Source organism: Dreissena polymorpha, chromosome 5 (assembly GCF_020536995.1).
Source record: "Dreissena polymorpha isolate Duluth1 chromosome 5, UMN_Dpol_1.0, whole genome shotgun sequence".
Lineage (NCBI taxonomy): Eukaryota > Metazoa > Mollusca > Bivalvia > Myida > Dreissenidae > Dreissena > Dreissena polymorpha.
The window spans coordinates 33,772,763-33,791,650 of record NC_068359.1 but is presented as its reverse complement, the minus strand read 5'-3'; the positions used below and the strand labels follow the sequence as shown (position 1 = coordinate 33,791,650).

Here is an 18,888-nt window from a genome sequence, read left to right as displayed (position 1 = left end):
TCCACATCAATACAGTTTGTGCGTGCACCTTTAATTTTCAGAGGATTGCTAGCAAAATAGTGTTTGTACTTAAAGGCTATGTTCTCATATTCAGTACTGACTTCCATATTCCTGTCAACATGTTAACATGTAAAAGTATAAAGAATTTAATGCATTGCATTTCAACCCGCAAAGTATCAGGGTCAGTTCGCGGCCAGTGTGTGTGAATGTCAGAGTTTATTTACAGTCGCTGCATCTTCACGACTACCTTATGTGCTGACCTGAGTTGGCGGCCAGTAAAATAATCGGTATATACTGTAAACGTATAGTAATTCGTCGGTATGAAATTTCGTGGTTTAATAAAAACAACTAATTCATTGACACGTAATTTCGTGGATTTCATTTTTTTGGGGGACTGACCGTCATTATAATTTAACTTTTATTAAAACAACAAGAGTAATAACGAAGCATAATCTGTTTATCTGTGTTGACAGCAAGACTTGAGGTTAATGTGCACTGAAGCATGAAAGTGTTCCCATAATTGTCAATAAAAGCGATAAAGCGGCGCATTTGTTTTTCCCCGCTCTATAATTGCCATCAATGTTGTTTTGACAATATTTGCAATTCTCAGCGCAATCGATCACCTAGTAGTAACAATTGAGTAATAAGGTCTCCAAAATAACGTGTGAAAACCGTTGTCTCTTTTAACTTAGATTGGCACTAATTGACACATGTGATACATCTGCAAACTGTTAATTTGACATCGTCACGTAAAAGAGAACTATCGTTGATGTACAGTTTAAATACCGTGCTTGATTAAAAAAAAGTATTATTACCCAAACACAAGAAAACAACATATGGTATTAACTAGTATAGCTCAATCAAACAATGTCTCTTTCAAAATGGTTGAAAACGGGAACAGTTCAGACACGTACTCCTACTATAGCACGATTGCCCAACATGACATTCCGAAATGTCCGATTTCGGATTTAAAATGTATAAATAATCGTTGGTACTTGAATTCATGGTTCAGCGGACCAACAAAATCCACGAACATTCGTACCACACGAAATTTAATGGTTTTACAGTAATATAGACGCTATCGCGTGAACTAGGTGAACTGGAATTTTCTTTAGACCAGACATATGTTAAATGAAGATATTCAGCAATATAATTATGGTATGTCAATAGTAGATTCTTAATGTGTTTTCAACAATACAAGGATAAATATTAAATTATAAAGCATGAGCGCGATGATTCTCGATACTGTCAATACTCGAATCAAATAGAAATGCCAGACAAACCACTAAAACAGGTTTGTTTGAAGAACGCGTGTATAAATATTTAAAATATTTACGGATACTTCGCGTGTGGCGGGTTGACTCATTTATGATTATGTTTTAATTTCACTTTAATTCTTCTTTTGGTTTTCTGTTTTGTATCTATAGGTTTACAACCAGCAATATGTAATAATGTAAAATAAGCCGCGAAAATTCCGCGTTACATCCCGTACTGCGTGTGATGCAGCTAAGAACTGCACAGAAAAAGACATTCGATATCCTTGATCTCATTCATAGAACTCTTTACCTTTCACAAACCCCAACCACAATCAACGCAGTATATCTTTTTTAAAGATATTTCTTGTATCAAATTAGAAAGTTTCGAGCAAGATCAATCCAGTTGTTTAAGAGGAGTTGATAACACACAATTTTGGGACTAAATATTCTACAGTGATAATAAATACCCAAACAATAAAGGATATTACAATTTAAAACTCTTTATTTCTATACCTAAAAGCTCTATTTTAAACATCTGAAAGCAAACCATCTGTTGGTAATTTTGGGACTGAATTTAGGGAAAAAAGATACTATTCGCCAATAGGAATATGATAGGACAAAGGCATTAAAATCAATCAGAAACAAGCAAATTCGTTGAATTGATATCCCCTGCCAATATACTTCTGGACACAAAAGTCAAAGCACTTCCAAGATATGGCTCTGGACATACAAAAAAAGCATTTTTTCAAGATACAAAGGGTCATAACTCTGTTATTATCCAATGGTGTACAATGCCATTTGGCGTGCATCATCCTCTTATCCATATATATACTCATACCAAGTTTTAATGAAATCCGCCACAGCACTTCCCAAGATATGGCTCTGGACACAAAAGTGCTGAAAGGACAGAAAATCGGACAACACCAAAACAATATAAAAAGGCTGCATGTAAGAGCGGTTCTATGCACTTACTTGTCATCAGCACCTGTGATGAAGTTGGTCTCATTTATCAAAGCAATGCAATCCACAGACACTCTGAAATACACAGTTATAATATACAACACTTAATAAAGCAACTGAAGTCCCTAATGATTTGTTGCAGGTTCTAAACAAAAACATAAACATTTCATCAAAATACACATTTTTTGTAACATTTGATTATTTTCTTTTTTAATTATGGAGCCGAAACACTACTTGTACTTAAATATTTATTTGTGTAGTAAATTAGTAATGATGATTGAAACCACTACCTTACATTCAATACCAAGTGAGAAATTTGTAAAAATTACAAAGTTTTAATACAAAAGCTCAATTTATTTAGGGTTATTGAGCTGATAGGATTTTTCATAATTTCACTTACTTTGATCTTCACCCCATCCCCCAATATTCAATCACAATAAGATTTTGATCAATGTATCTATATATGAAGTTTCATAACAATATCAGAATGTGTTTCTTTATACTTATCTCAGGAAATAATTATACATTATTTTGACTTTCTGTGACCTTGACCCTATCCATCCCCCATACAAACCCAAGCCAGTTTGATACAAGATATCTAAGCACAACGTTTAATTTAAACATCTCTACTTTTTCACAGTACCCTTCAGCATACAAACCCAAAACTAATGACAATTATCTATTTATAAAAATGTATTTAAATAGATCAGCTGAAAAGTTAAAGGAATATGATCAATGTAACTGCTATATCAAAACAGGTTTCTGTCAGGTTAATTAACAGACCCATAACAGCCAAGAACAATTGACAATCAATACAATAACTTGATAAGATTTTTTCAAATGGATTTTAATATATTAACTTTTATAATAATCCAACATTCTTGTGAGTTTAATAATAAGAATGTTTTTATCCATCACATCCCTCAGTGACTATCTGCATTACTTTATTTTGAGACCATGCTTACAACATTATAAACCAGTCTAAAGTATGCCTCTACTTACAGACTGTGTGCGTTGAATACGAGCTGGGACTCCTCTAGAATCTTCCACACCCTGACTGTTGCGTCCCGGCCCCCTGCTGTCACCGCCCTCTCCCGTGACAGGCTGTCTATAGCTGTGATCTTGTCCTGGTGGCCAAACCTGTACACGAATCATTGAAAAGGTATAGGCATGGGTTTATAGTCTGATATTGATACTGGACTCCTCTTTAGTCGACTCTTCGCAGCTTTTTCAATGGTTCAGCTGAATCATCAAAGTTAGTTGTTTGGTTAAACAAGCCGGAATTCTCAATTGTTTGTGGACAAGAAAAATTTCAAACAAGAATGCAAATATCATTCTGAGAGAGTGAGCTACATGTAAGCTAAATGTGAATTTCGCCTTTGAATAAAATCCATAGTTAATTTTCTCAAGAAAATTTAAATAAGCCTAAGGCTTTCACTGCAATTGAGCTTTAAAAACAAAGGTTTAGGTTTATCCCCCATACAGTGTTTCCACATAGGCTCTCTCATCCACGTTCCATATCTTGACTGAGCGGTCCTGGCTACAGCTGTACAGATCATGAGTGTCCTTCCTAAATGTCAGGCCCTGCAATAGTCAGCAGCTTTGCAAAGCTAGCCAAAACATATATGAGACGCTTAACAGTGAAAACGGCGTAAACTATTGACGCTGATTAGCCTGCGCAGAATCGTTAATTCTGGATTGTTGTTTAGAGGTGACATTGTTTACTAAAAAGAATTCCATTCAAGCGGAAAGTATCATCCCTTATAAGCCTGTGTTGACTGCACAGGCTAATCTAGGTAGTGTTTTTCCCAGGAGGGCAAAGGGGCGTATCGCATTACTTTCAAAAAGGACATTTTAGCGCGCAGTTTAGGCAAAAAAGGGCAAAAACGTTCCCTCAATACCTGAATTACGGGAAAACATGTAATCGCATCAGAAGCAGTTGTGGAAAAAATAACATATAAACAAGCACATTTAATGGTAATAGATGTATTTAACTTACAATGATTTATATTAATATATTTACCTTGCAATGTACATTTAAGTTTCATGCTGTTTCAATAAACTGTACATCACGACAAACATAATAAAGCAATATATGCATATGAATCTGATTATACACAGATCCACTAACATATAAATAAAACCATGTTTGTCTTATCCCATTTCCTAACAATAATCTCGACAGATGTTTAAAATAACATTGTGAGTAAATTGATCGCTAACAATATGCAAACACTGGTTTCCGTGACATACATCCACCGAGTAGATTGCAAATAAATAAATAATGTTGTTGCTATCTAAAACATTTTTATGCATCGTTGATTATCACAGACATTTCATTAATTCCTTCTAAATGTATAATCTCCATCGTTAATTCGATCGTTTACTACGCTATTTGCCATTTTTGCCGAGTCACAATTTAATTCTGTAAAGTTGATAAAATGTCAAATGATGTAAGCGACAGGTGCGCATAGCAACGTTAAATCGTATACGCGATTCGCATTTTGTTAAATTAGTATACGTCTCAGTAATTATTTCAATAATTAGATCTAATTATCTTAAAGACGAAAACGATAAAGAATAAATTTGTTTGTGATTTTAAATGTAATTATGCGCAAAAATATATATATAACTGAATAATGCATGCAATGCACAATTTCCACGAGAATAACATCGAGTTTTTCATCAAAAGTCTCCGAAGTAATACATTGCCGAGCGAAAAGTGCGCTTGGTATAACATAGCCTCCGGCATTATTGATACTGACACGAGGTTATTCACGCATGACTAATTCACAGCTTTGGAGCAGTCAGTAAGACCTACCTTTAAATCGAGCACTGTTATAGATTGAATCTGCTCAATTAATATAGTCAATTAGACGTTGACGTCTCTCGAGTAAATCAAGCACAGTCGGAGCGTCACAGACAATCAAGGAAGCTGATTTTGCGGACCAAGTAAGATCGTAAGGCAATAAAGATGTTATCGATAAGGGCGCGTGGCGAAATTTGCCTTTGAAAAAAGGGCGCGTGGCGAAATTTGCCTTTAAAAGGGCAGCGTGGCGATCCGGGAGGGCGGCGTGGCTTTTCGCCACGCTAAAATGGCCTGGGAAAAACACTACTAGGATTACATTTTACGCACATGCATTAAGCCCCATTTATTGTGTAACAAGCCCAAGATTTTATGCAAGTTTGATTTTGATTTCAAACGTCCCAGATTTGACTCAATCTTAAGGCATCTTTCTATCATTTTTATAATACAAGGGCCATAATTAAGAAATGTTAAAGGCTACCTGGCTCATAATCAAACATGGCAGCGGTACAAAAATATGATACAACAAGAGATGTGTTTGGATTATTTTTTTTTACCTTGAAGGATGACCTTGACCTTTCACCACTCAAAATGTGCAGCTCCATTAGAAACACCTGCATGCCAAATATCAAGTTGCTATCTTCAATATTGCAAAAGTTATGGCCAATGTTAAAGTTTTCGGACGGACGCACAGACAGACTGACCGACAGTTCAACTTCTATATGCCACCCTACTGGAGGCATAAAAATTGAGACCAAGTTAAATGGACATTTATCCAACACACAGGATATTGCAAGATGCCAACAAATACAGTAACAGAGTCTCCATGGCCCTTGAGCCTGTGTGTTCTCTAAGCATTTATGGATATTGAACCAATTGACAGAATATAACAAGATTCCCAATACATACGGTAACAGAGCCTCTATGACCCTTGAATGTGTGCAGGAACTCCATAGGGCCGGCGTCCCAGATATGAATCAGTTTGTTAGCATCTCCAGTAGCCTGTAATACAATAAGGGAACTTTCACACACTGTAAGTTTGGGGTTTATAGTCGGATATATTAACCATGGTACATCATCAGTCGACCCCCAATCCCATTGGCTTTTTGTCCGTCACAGGCACCTATTTATGAATCTGGGTGGAGAGAAGCAAGCCTGGGATAAATTGTGGCTCAGAAATAATTTAAGTGGTCTGAGAAGGATTCAAACCATTGACTTGACAATTCCTAGACAAGCATCTCACTACTAGAACACTGTTCCCACAGACCTATAATTGTGACTGTGTGCACAAGGACTTGTTTCCTCCCTTTGTTGGAATTACAAATAAAAAACATCTTGTTATCTGTTTAACTTATGTGCTTTGTTACTCATGTGAAAGTAGAATAACTGTATCATTATATACTGTAGAATATTGCAGAATTTGTTGTGTTAAAAAGTCTTAAAATATTAAGCATATTGAAAAAAGGTCTAATGGAGATTTTACTCCACTAAGGAAAAGCTTTACACAAGGTACGCATGAAAATTCTATTTCACCAACCAATAGCTATTTCCAAATTTCAAATAGGGTAAAATAAATAGACCAAAATAACTCTTTAATATACTGAGATGTTTTGCTTGTTTAAAAGTACAGTCTCTTCTTATGAGGCATATCAATTCATACATGCCAAAGTTCTATGGTCATAATAGAGACAAGTGCATATAAGCTTATATATGTCATTCAAATAAGGTTAATAACTCCTTTACAAATGACAAGATTGCAAAACCGTGACAATATCCACTGTAGCGCTTTAGGATAACAAAATTAAGTTTGACAAAAATAACATGCAAAATGTATTAGTGGACCACAGAAGGGGCACAGACAGGCACACACTGACCCCTACCATTTCAGTATCCCTACACATTTTGGCAAAGGATTTTGACTGCATAAATATTAGAAGCCACCTCTAGAAATGAATGCTGAAATTATGATATTGTTGTTTTCCAATTGAATATAATTGAACAATAGCTCTGTTTGTGAAACACAATGACCCCTACTGCGACGCTTTGAAGCCATATATTTGACCTTTGACCTTGGAGTCTGATAAGGGAGACAATTCAAAATGTGCATTAATTCCCCCATTGTTTCAAATTCAATCTATTTTACCCGTGACAACCTTGATTACAATTTTAAAAAAAGTCTGATAAAGGGAGACAACTCAAAATGTGAATTGTTACTGATTGTTCATAGTTACCCCCCCTTGTTTCAAAATTAATATTTAAGTCATGTCGACCTTGACCTTGGAGATATCAACGTAATTCTTTCGCGCAACACACTGTCCAATGATGGTGAACAAATGTGCCAAATGACTTTAAAATCTCACAATGAACCACATAGTTATGGCCTGGACAAGCTCATTTATGGCCATTTTTGACATTTAAACTCAAAGTGTGACCTTGACCTTGGAGATATCAACACAATTCTTGCGCGCCACACACAGTCCAATGATGGTGAACAAAATTAATGTGCCAAATGATTTAAAAATCTCTCAATGGACAACAAAGTTATGGCCCGGACAAGCTTGTTCCGCCCGCTAGCCTGCCTGCCAACGCCAACATTCGCCAATCTAATAACCAGTTTTTTCCTTCGAAAAACATGGTTAAAATTTTTAGCTCAACTCAGATGAGGTTTGAGTTTTCACTTGAGAATGTCAGTCAGATCAGGAACAATATCAAATCTCAGCTATAAGAATATTTACTTATTTTTGCTCATACTCATTATTAAACCAGGCTCAACGTTCAAAATCACATTTGTTAACACCAAGATGAGCACGAGGCTCAACCTCATGTATAAAATTGAGAAAAAACTTAAAGTTAAGTAAGAATATTGATTAAATTATGTTTAAGCCCATATTCATCAACAATTACCGGGCTTAAGTCTAAGAAAAAAATTCTTAAACAATAATGTTCTATAAACATGTGCCTTTACATCCTACTTGTCTTTAAATTACTAAAATAACAAAATTCTTTAAAAAGAATAATTTAATAATTACACGAGCATCATAAGTAATCTGGATCTCTTCCATGTCTGAAGTAAGCTTTCATGGTTCTAAGTCTATTCTTTCTTCTGAAGTCTAAAAATGTGTTGGTGAATCAGGGCCCTGGTAAAGTATAATGAATGTTTTTACCAGATATTTGCCGTCTGAAGACAGTGCCATGGCCAGAATGTGTGCAGTATGCCCAACGTGTTTCTTCTCTGTACCCTTCCTACCCCCGTGTATCATCTTCACCTTGCGACGCTCTGCTAGGGACCCTGCAGGGACAAGAGGCAATCTCAAGCAGTGATATTTTTATTTTATTTTAAATTTTACAGCCAGTGCCTTTCGGATTGGGAAAAATAACGAAATAAACCAGGAAATTCGGAAAAATAAACATCATTAATATGATTATACATTTTAATAATCCAATTTATTTATAAGTGCATGTTTAACTGCATTTTAATATTTATGTTATAAAGTGCTACGGATACATACTGATTTGCAATTGGGGAAGCAGCCTGTAAGAGGCTGTCATTTTTGGGTAAAAAAATCACAGGCATGCTACCTACGTTAGACCTTATTACTGCCATTTCAATAACCTTACAACAAACTTAAGTTATGACTACATTTTTAGTACAAAACTTTACAAATGATGATCAGAATAATCCTCAAATAAGACACGTGTGCAATATTGAAACAAGAGCTGTCACCAAAGGATGACATATGCCCCTATTAAAGGCTTTGATAGAAGCTATGAGCATTTTTCGAAACCAAAACGCAGATTTCGTAACCTAAAGGCGGACCCTAAGTTCATGGCCAAGGTCACAGGGGTCAAATTTGTGTGCATATGGAAAGGTCTTGTGCATATGCACATGCATACTAAATATGAAGGTTATATCTCAAGGGACATAGAATTTATGAGCAAAGTGTGACGGACAGACGGATGGACAGACGGACGGACAGACAGACGGACGGACGGACAGTGCGATCACTATATGCCCTCCTTTGGGGGCATAAAAACATACATAGACATATACGTTTCATTGAGATAGGCTTACTGTTAACTTTGTCCTCACATATTGTATCATAACCTTGTCATAGGATATTTAATAAGACAGGCCAATGGTGTTTAAGAGTTAATCAATTCAAGTACAATAACCTGTCTAGAAGGCGCAGTGATGATTGAAGAATGCAATTGTGGACATATGATGATAGGATGTATGTTTAACGGTATACATGTACCGGGGCGATAAAAAAATTGTACAAATATGAAATGATAAATACACAAAACGCGTTCTCACATTTGATGATGCTGCAGTCCTTGCTGGCGCTGTAGAGCCACTGGGAATCCGCAGAGATGACCACACACGTGACGGACAGTTGGTGACCACGGAACAGGATCAGACTCTCCGTGGACGGCACTTCCAGCTGAACACAACAACAACAACACAGGGGTAATATGTCCCTCTTTCTGGAAACACTGTGCATAAGGCATGTGCGTAAGGTGTCATCCCCCATTAGCCTGTGCAGTCTGAACAGGCTAATCAGGTACCAAACTTTCCACTTTCATGGAATTTTTTTATTTGAAGGGAGATTCATCTAAACGGATATCCTGAATCGACAGAAAGTGCTGTCCCTGATTAGCCATTGCGAACTGCACAGGCCAATCTGAGAAGAAAGTTTTGCACATACATTAACCCTTTGCATGCTGGGAAATTTGTCGTCTGCTAAAATGTTGTCTGCTTAATTTCTAAAATTAGCATTTTCTTCGATTTTTTTCAAAGAATATTATCAGAAAAGCAAACAGTTTGGATCCTGATGAGACGCCACGTTTTGTGGCGTCTCATCTGGATCCAAACTGTTTGCAAAGGCCTTCAAAATTTGGTTCCCGCACTGAAAGGGTTAAGCCCAGATAAAAAAAAATGGGGGGGGTGGGGTAGGGAGGGGGGTATAGTGTGAGGGTGTGGTGGTCATTTGTGAGATGATAAAAACAAATTTTCAATTTTCCAAGTATAAAAAGGGCACATAATTCTGTCAAAATGCCAGTCAGAGTTACATTACTTTGCCTGCACAGTCCCCTTATGATAGTTAGTAAGTGTTGCAAGTATGAAAGCAATAGCTTTGATACTTAAGGAATAAAATGGACCTAAACATAAAACTTAACCAAAATTTTCAATTTTCTAAGTATAAAAAGGGCACATAATTTTGTCAAAATGCACGCCAGAGTTATCTAACTTTGCCTGCCCAGTCCCCTCATGATAGAAAGTAAGTGTACCAAGTTTGAATGCAACAGCATTGATACTTTCTGAGAAAAGTGGACCTAAACGCAAAACTTAACCGGACGCCAACGCCGACGCCGACGCCAAGGTGATGACAATAGCTCATAATTTTTTTTCAAAAAATAGATGAGCTAAAAACAAAATGTAGAAAGCGTTGAGCATAGAATATTGTTACAGACTTAAGCATGCACACCCACTAGATGCACGCATGAACAGGTTAACACCTACTATAAATATATCCCTACCGCCTTTAGCCTGATATTAGAATAAAAAAAATTTGGAGCAGGTTTAAACTAGACCTTTAATATATGCTTATATTACATTATAAAAGAATCTTGCAGATCTACACTTCATGGTGTTGACTTATTTTAAGTTTCAATTTGATTACCAGATGAATGTGGAACCAGTTTGCTCAACAAACTTGCAGTCAAACTGACAGATGGATTGACAGACCAACAAAGTGCTTCCAATTAACCCCCACTCTGTGGGTGTATATTTTACCCTTTTCCACTTGAGATACGTATTTTGATACATTTGTAGTCACTTAGAAAGCTAAATTTAATTAAAGACATTTCTTACTGTATTCAAGTTTTAAAGGCTTCATTTCCAACCCTTAGATACTAATAAGCAGCAAACAGCATAAAACCTGAACAGACTGCAAGTTACTCGCAGGCTGATCTGGTTTTATGCTGGTTGCAAAAGCAATGTTCACTTCGCCTCTAATGGGGAAAGTGTTAAGTACATAGAAAATAATTGTTAGGACATACGTCTGCAGCCACTTGCTTTTGGAGTTTCCCTGTCAGTTCCAGCTGAAATGAACATCATGAATTTGTTATCATGAAACGCACATTATGAGATAAAAACCTTCAGCTGCATCACATAAAAATTAATAAGAAACTTATAAATAAATATAATTATGTAAAAATAACATGTTGTTCTTCAATCACTTATGCTTATTGTGATGGAAACAGTTAACCAACCAAAGTTTCTGATCAAGAACATGATAAGTATATTTTTAATAAGATTTCAACCAACCAATTTTCAATGTTATCGGACACAAATTGATATGCATGCACTTTTAAGTGTTATTGAACAATATGAATACTATTTATTTGGTGCAGCATTTATCTTTGTCTCCATTATTATGTGACTTTATTCTTGCATTTTGTATGTATGAATTGCTTTGAATAATGTGAATTTATGAATGTGCGTTAAGTGTCGTCCAAGATTAGCCTGCGCAATCACTTTTTGTAAATACATGAAAGAGGCTTCCTTTAAAAGGAAAATTCTATTAAACAAGAGGGCCATAATGGCCCTGAATCGCTCACCTGACTTACCAAATACAATCCCAACCCAGATTTCATCAAGATAATCATTCTGACAAACTTTCATAAAGATTAGATAAAAACTGTGACCTCTATTGTCTACACAAGGTTTTTCTATTATTTGACCTAGTTTTTGACCCCAGGTGACCCGAATACAATCCCACACCAGATTTTATCAAGATAAACATTCAGATCAAATTTTATAAAGATTGGATGAAAACTGTTACCTCTATTGTCTACACAAGGTTTCCCTATTACTTGACCTTGTGACCTAGTTTTTGACCCCAGATGACCCAAATACAATCCCAACCCAGATTAAATCAAGATAAACATTCTGACCAAATTTCATAAAGATTGGATGAAAACTGTGACCTCTATTGTCTATACAATGTTTTTCTATTATTTGACCTAGTGACCTAGTTTTTGACCTAGTGACATAGTTTTTTACCCCAGATGACCCAAATTCAATCCCAACCCAGATTTCATCAAGATAAACATTGACCAAATTTCATAAAGATTGGATGAAAACTGTGACCTCTTCTGTCTACACAAACAAATTGTTGACGTTTTTTCTATTATTTGACCTAGTGACCTAGTTTTTGACCTCAGGTGACCAAAATTTCATAAAGATTGGATGAAAACTGTGACCTCTTCTGTCTACACAAACAAATTGTTGACGTTTTTTCTATTATTTGACCTAGTGACCTAGTTTTTGACCTCAGGTGACCAAAATTTCATAAAGATTGGATGAAAACTGTGACCTCTACTGTCTACACAAGGTTTTTCTATGATTTGACCTAGTGACCTAGTTTTTGACCTAGTGACCTAGTTTTTGACCCAAGATGGCCCAAATACAATCCCAACCCAGATTTCATGAAGATTAACATTCTGACCAAATTTCATAAAGATTGGATGAAAACTGCCACCTCTCTTGTCAACACAAGGTTTTCTATTATTTGACCTATTATGTAACCTAGTTTTTGACATAGTGACCTAGTTTTTGACCCCAGATGACCCAAATACAATCCCAACCCAGATTTTATCAAGATAAATGTTCTGACCAAATTTAATAAAGATTGGATGAAAACTGTGACCTCTACTGTCTACACAAACAAATTGTTGACGGACACACGCACACAGGCACATACGGACGCCGGGCATCACACGGTCGCATAAGCCCACCATGTCATTTCGTGACAGGTGAGCTAAAAATGGAAAGTTTTGTACCTGATTAGCCTGTGCAGACTAAACAGGCTAATCTGGGACGCCACTTTATGCACATGCGTTAAACCCCATTTCGCTCATATATGTGAAGTCCTCGTGATACAGATAGCCTGGACTGAGAGCTTACCATGTCATGTTTCAGCCTTTGTGAAATCAGGTCCTTGTTCACTTCCTCGTCCACACGACTATCCCTCTCTGAAACAAGAAGGAGAAGATGGAGTGCACCGCTCAGCAAGAGCCTCAACATGTGACCACTGGGCTAAATGCATGTCCGTAAAGTGTCGTCCCAGATTAGCTTGTGCAGTGGGCACAGGCTTATCAATAACAACTTCCTGTCTAGACTGGATTTTCATTCAGAGGAGACTTCCTTCATACAAAAAATTCCATAAAAGCGTAAAGTGGCGTCCCTGATTAGCCTGTGCACACTGCACATGGTTATCAGGGACGATACTCAACACACATGCATTAAGCCCCATTTTCCCAGAGTGCGGCTGATGTATCTTCTAAATTTATCCCTGTTTTGAATAGGAAGAAACATTGAAGTATGTTGTATCATACAACTTGTATGTATTGCTATTTAATTGCATGAATTTACTATTTTTTTACTAATAAAAGATTGGAGTTCAATATTGCTGATTCTTGAAGAGAAGTAGACTTTCATAGGCTTAAACAACTGGTAAAGCTTTTGCCAATGTAAGCAAAAAATTAAGTCATTTTTTCAGAAAAAAAAGATATGTGTTTGTCAGAAACACTATGTCCCCTCATGCGCCACTTTGAAGCTATATATTTGACCTTTGACCTTGAAGGATGACCTTGACCTTGACTTTTCACCACTCAAAATGTGCAGCTCCATGAGATACACATGCATGCCAAATTTTAACTTGCTATCTTCAATATTGCAAAAGTTATGGCAAAATGTTAAAGTTGGAGCAAACAATCAAGCAAACCAACCCACTAACCAACCAACTGACAGGGCAAAAAATATATCCCCCACTATAATGGTGGGGGACATAACAAGAGCTGTCAGAGGACAGCGCGCTCAACTATTCGAGTGCTTGACATTATAACGTAAGCCATCATGGGGAAATTGTTCATATTCAATAATTTATTAGACGATCTTTAAAAAATAAAAAAAGGAAAAAAAAAAATTGGGGGGGGGGGGGGGGTTGAGAGGGGGTATAATGTGGGTTGTGGTCATTTATTAGACAATCTTTCCAAAATTAAAAAAGGAAAAAAAAAATTGGGGGGGGGGAGGGGGGGTAAGAGGGGGTATAATGTGAGGTGTAGTAATTTATTAGATGATGTTTATAAAAAATTAAAAAATAAATGGGGGGTAGGGGGGTGGAAGGGGGGGGGGGGTGAGAGGGGTATAATGTGGGGTGGGGTAATTTATTAGATGATGTTTAAAAAAAATAGGGGGGTAGGGGGGTAGGGGGGGTGGGGGTGAGAGGGGGGTATAATGTGGGGTGGGGTAATGTATTAGATGATGTTTAAAAAAAAATTGGGGGGGGGGAGGTTGGGGGGGGGGATTCTGGGTAGGGGCGTGGGGTATTGTTTGGGTGGAATACATTGTGGTATTCTGGTAAGTGTTGTTTTGTCAAAGTAATAATAAAATGTGATCATAAATAAAGAAGTTATGGCATATTAAGCAAAATGTTCAATTATGTAAGTGTAAAAGGGGCCATAATTATGCTTGATACAGTGGTCTGCTCTTGTTTATAGGTTGGGGTGATGTTGGTAAACAAGTATGCAAAATATAAAAGCAATATGTCAAGGGACAATGAAAATAAATGGGGAAGTACGAAAACTTTAACATTTGCATGCTAACGCAGACGCTAACGCAGACGGTCATGCCGACGCCGGGGTGAGTAGGATAGCTCCACTATATATATATTTCATATATAATAGTCGAGCTCGAATTACATTTATTTTTCAATCTTTAAAACCATTATATTAAATTCAATGATTCATAATTACTTTACACAGCACATAAAAGTTACTATATGGCAAGAAGATTAATACATAGCATTATTAATATTAGGATGTTCTATCGATTTAGACTACTTTCTAGTGCAAAATATTTGCATATAAGAGTCTTTTTATCAGGAAATATCAAAGATTTAATTGCTGTTGTTTAATTTTCCCTAAGTGTGTACACATTGTTTCAGTCACTATAAGCTTTCTAGCTAATCTTCGTCATAAAGATACTTATTTTTAAATAAAATCAGTTTTTAGTCTTTAAAAGGGCCACATTCATTGCAATCATTTTCACTGGTGCCTAAGTAAGTCACTGCCAAATATTGACAAAATTCACTCCATGCAAAAATAGTACCACACTGTACACAATACCGCCTGACTTCCTCTAACAGCATCCTCTTACAAGGCCAACGCCGAAAAATTAACGTTAACTCTAAAAATTTGGAAAAATTGAGATTCAAATCATGAAATCTTCAGATTGGGAGTCAGGGGTCTTTTCATAGGTTTGTAATTAATTGCCCAAACCCATTTAAATATTCTTTTACATACCTTTTTGGTTTAAATGTACAGTTTCAGTGCTAACTTTATTTGTTAATATTGCAGATTATTTGCTTTTGAAATGAAATTGATGCAATATTTCTATTTTGGGAGAATTGTTTGGACGGCAATTGTGACTGGTAATTTTTCCTAAATTGGGAAAGTGCTTTTTATGGGCACTAAATTTACAAGGAAAAACTTGTAGTCTATCTAAGTTGCCATGGTTACCTTCAGCCTCAATCTGGGAGAGGTACTGCTTGGCCAGACGCAGCTTCTTCTCCTGGGCAGTCTCCTGTTCCTCCTCAGATGACGAGTAGCCTTTGTCGTCATGGCGATGATCACTGGAATCACACACCAAACATTAAGGGCATGAACAAGAAACAAACACGAGGGTCTTGGCATGACTTAAGAGCACAAAGCTGTTTTTACGTTAAAAAGCATTCAATTTTTTTAATTGTATCAGTCGTTATGTACAATAAAACAAATGACACCCTATACAACATTCTATTTTGCATTAGTATTAAATCAAATATTTAAAACAACTATTGTTCTTGCCCTATCGCACATGTATGTTCTATTCTCAAACTGTAGAAAAGTTCTTACAAAGTAGCATTAATTTTTCTTATACATTGTAACTGCTAAACAAAAGATGATGTGTGAAACCCATTAAAAAAATAAAGATAAATAAATGCAGACACTCCTCGGGGGAAGAAGTTTCAGTATTGATAAATTGTAGCTCCAAAAGTATGTGAATGTCAATGTCAATGTGAAAATGAAGTCTGGTGGCGCAAGTGTGGTAAGTATTAAATGAAAGAATGAAAACTTTTAAGCGAGCAGCAAACAAACATACACGTCCGACATATTCACCACATTTCTGAAAAGATTCTAACGTAATCATAAAATGTGTTTGACAGGCCCTTCTATGGTTATGCAGTGTCAATTCCAGAGAACATCAATAAATAATTGAGCGCTGTTTTTGTTTTGTTACATTTTGTTAAAATCGAATGCGTGAAATTTCAAAATAATGTTGATTGATATTAACATAGATTAGTGGTTGTTCATGCTTTCACCCGTTAAATAAGTGGCTTGAGATAAAGAGTGTCTTGTATTGGTGTTTGTAACATTTGTTAGTAAATAGACCATTTTTATATATTAAGACACACTTACCTGAATATAAAACAATGTTTATATATTATGACACAGTTACCTGAATATAAAAAAATATCTGAATCTTAAATACTGATTTTATAAAACTAACAAGGGACAAAATTGTCACAAAACCAGGTTTTCATTGTGAAAAAAAAATCTGATAAAGGGAGAAAACTCAAACTGAACTTTTGAAATGACCAAAAAAAATTAACCCCCTTTGTAAGTTTTTTTTTTTTTTAAATCTATTTTTAGTCGTGGCGACCTTGACATTGGAGATATTGACGTGATTCTTTCGTGGGACACACCGTCCCATGATGGTGAACAAATGTGCCAAATGATTTTAAAATCTCACAATGAATGACATAGTTATGGCCAGGACAAGCTCATTTATGGCCATTTTTGACCTTTGAACTCAAAGTGTGACCTTGACCTTGGAGATATCGACGTAATTATTTCGCACGACACACCGTCCAATGATGGTGAACAAATGTGCCAAATGATTTTAAAATCTGACTATGAACGACATAGTTATGGCTCGGACAAGCTCATTTATGGCCATTTTTGACCTTTGAACTCAAAGTGTGACCTTGACCTTGGAGATATCGACGTAATTATTTCGCGCGACACACCGTCCAATGATGGTGAACAAATGTGCCAAATGATTTTAAAATCTGACAATGAACGACATAGTTATGGCCCGGACAAGCTTATTCCGCCAGACCGCCAGCCAGCCAGCCCGCCAGCCAGCCAGCCCGCATTCGCCAATCTAATAACCAGTTTTTTCCTTCGGAAAACCTGGTTAATAATTGTGTATACATAATTCAAACTTCACATAAATGTGAAATGAAGATTGCCGTAGCGTTCTGGATATGGTGCCGCCTAACAACCAGGCAGCCAGGAGGTCACAGGTTGAATCCCCACTGTGGGAGCGTTCTGTAAATCCCCCCTAAGAAACTGGTTCTACTCAGGAAACAGACTTGAGAGTGTGAAATTATCTTAATTACTATCACATTAAAAGACACCTACTTCACTTCCCCCCCATCCGAGTCGCTATCAATCTCTTCGTCGGCTCCTCTGAACCGCTGTTTCTTGCCGGCAAACTTTGATGGTTCTGTGGACTTCCTTTTTCCCCCGAGCAATTTTGGTTTCTTTAATAGACATTCATAAATTGAATAAATTTCAAACGATCCATGATTGTATATTATCTTTGCGTCTTGTTTATATTTTTCACTATTTAAAACAGCATTTTAGTCATTTTTGTGTGCCAGCTAAAAAACTGATATTTTTCCATATAGCAAATTTTCCAAGGCCTATTTCAGCTGCTTTTAGCATGAAGTTATTTTGCTTATGCATGCAAGTAAAATTCTCTGAAATGATTCTTGGTATTCATTTTAGTCAAATACTATGAAATGCAACCAATTTAAAAACACATTTTGGATAAGGCTTCGCCAGTAAGATTCGCATCAAAATCATGAAAATGATAACTTGTAGGTGTCAAAACTGATTATATAGCAATTTGTTTGCATCAAAAAGCATGACTTGCCTTCAATTGAAATCCCTGAAGTCAGTTTTCATACATGTAACGAGAGTAATCTAGCCAGGATTTGAAAAGGGCAGTGTTGAGAGTAAAGGTATCACGTTAACAGAATGTCTAAACGTTTAAACGAAATGAAATAAACAAAATGTTAATATTTAAACGGTATGATACCGTTTCCCTATGTCCGTTTAAAAAGCATCAGTACCATCGCATTTCCAAACTGAAAATAGTAATTATTTCAGGAGGTAATATTCAGTGCATATCCCATTCACGTAAAAAATGACGTCATATTAAAACCATAAAATATTATAAACCAGACCATCAGTATCATCGCATGTGTATTAGTTATTCTATAAAAACAATTTAAAGAACGTTGTAAAATCGATGAAAAAAATGTATCCGAAAACGACACTCCAAATAAACTGTGTGTATTTTCCACATGAAATACAATGTGCATATCTTTGACAGCAGAAAATGAAAAACCAGTTGACTAGCAATAATGTAATCAATATATAATTATTTGGTTAAAATATTGCTTTTCAACATGCTATCGCAGTGTTTTACTTTGCTAATCAATCACTTAAAATATTTCAAGAAGCGGCAAATGCACTGTATAATTGCCAAGTTGTAAAATTTTCGGAAAGTAGCGAAGATTTTCCGTTAGTCTCCATTCATGTCTGTGCCATTCGCTAACCAATCAAAAATAAATTACTGCCGAATTTGGTAGCCAGGATTTACCGCAAATACCTGGATTTCGCAGTTTGCCATCGATATACTTCGTACGGCTAGTCTGCTATGCTATTTGCACCCCAATCTTAATATTA

General features: G+C 36.2%; 1 protein-coding gene across 2 annotated transcripts in view; it reads right to left on the bottom strand.

Annotated features, from left to right (window-relative positions):
- The window catches only part of LOC127881287 (U3 small nucleolar RNA-interacting protein 2-like), a 31,173-nt gene that overhangs the window by 10,033 nt on the left and 2,252 nt on the right, over positions 1-18,888 (bottom strand). For both annotated transcript variants that reach the window (XM_052429038.1, XM_052429039.1), the window contains exons 2-11: positions 17,554-17,675; positions 15,607-15,719; positions 12,992-13,059; positions 11,083-11,124; positions 9,338-9,464; positions 8,187-8,311; positions 5,932-6,024; positions 3,700-3,800; positions 3,219-3,356; positions 2,229-2,291 (exon numbers count right to left, since the gene is read on the bottom strand). In XM_052429038.1, coding sequence (XP_052284998.1) covers positions 2,229-2,291; positions 3,219-3,356; positions 3,700-3,800; positions 5,932-6,024; positions 8,187-8,311; positions 9,338-9,464; positions 11,083-11,124; positions 12,992-13,059; positions 15,607-15,719; positions 17,554-17,675 — 992 coding nt within the window. The remainder of the gene's footprint in view (positions 1-2,228; positions 2,292-3,218; positions 3,357-3,699; positions 3,801-5,931; positions 6,025-8,186; positions 8,312-9,337; positions 9,465-11,082; positions 11,125-12,991; positions 13,060-15,606; positions 15,720-17,553; positions 17,676-18,888) is intronic.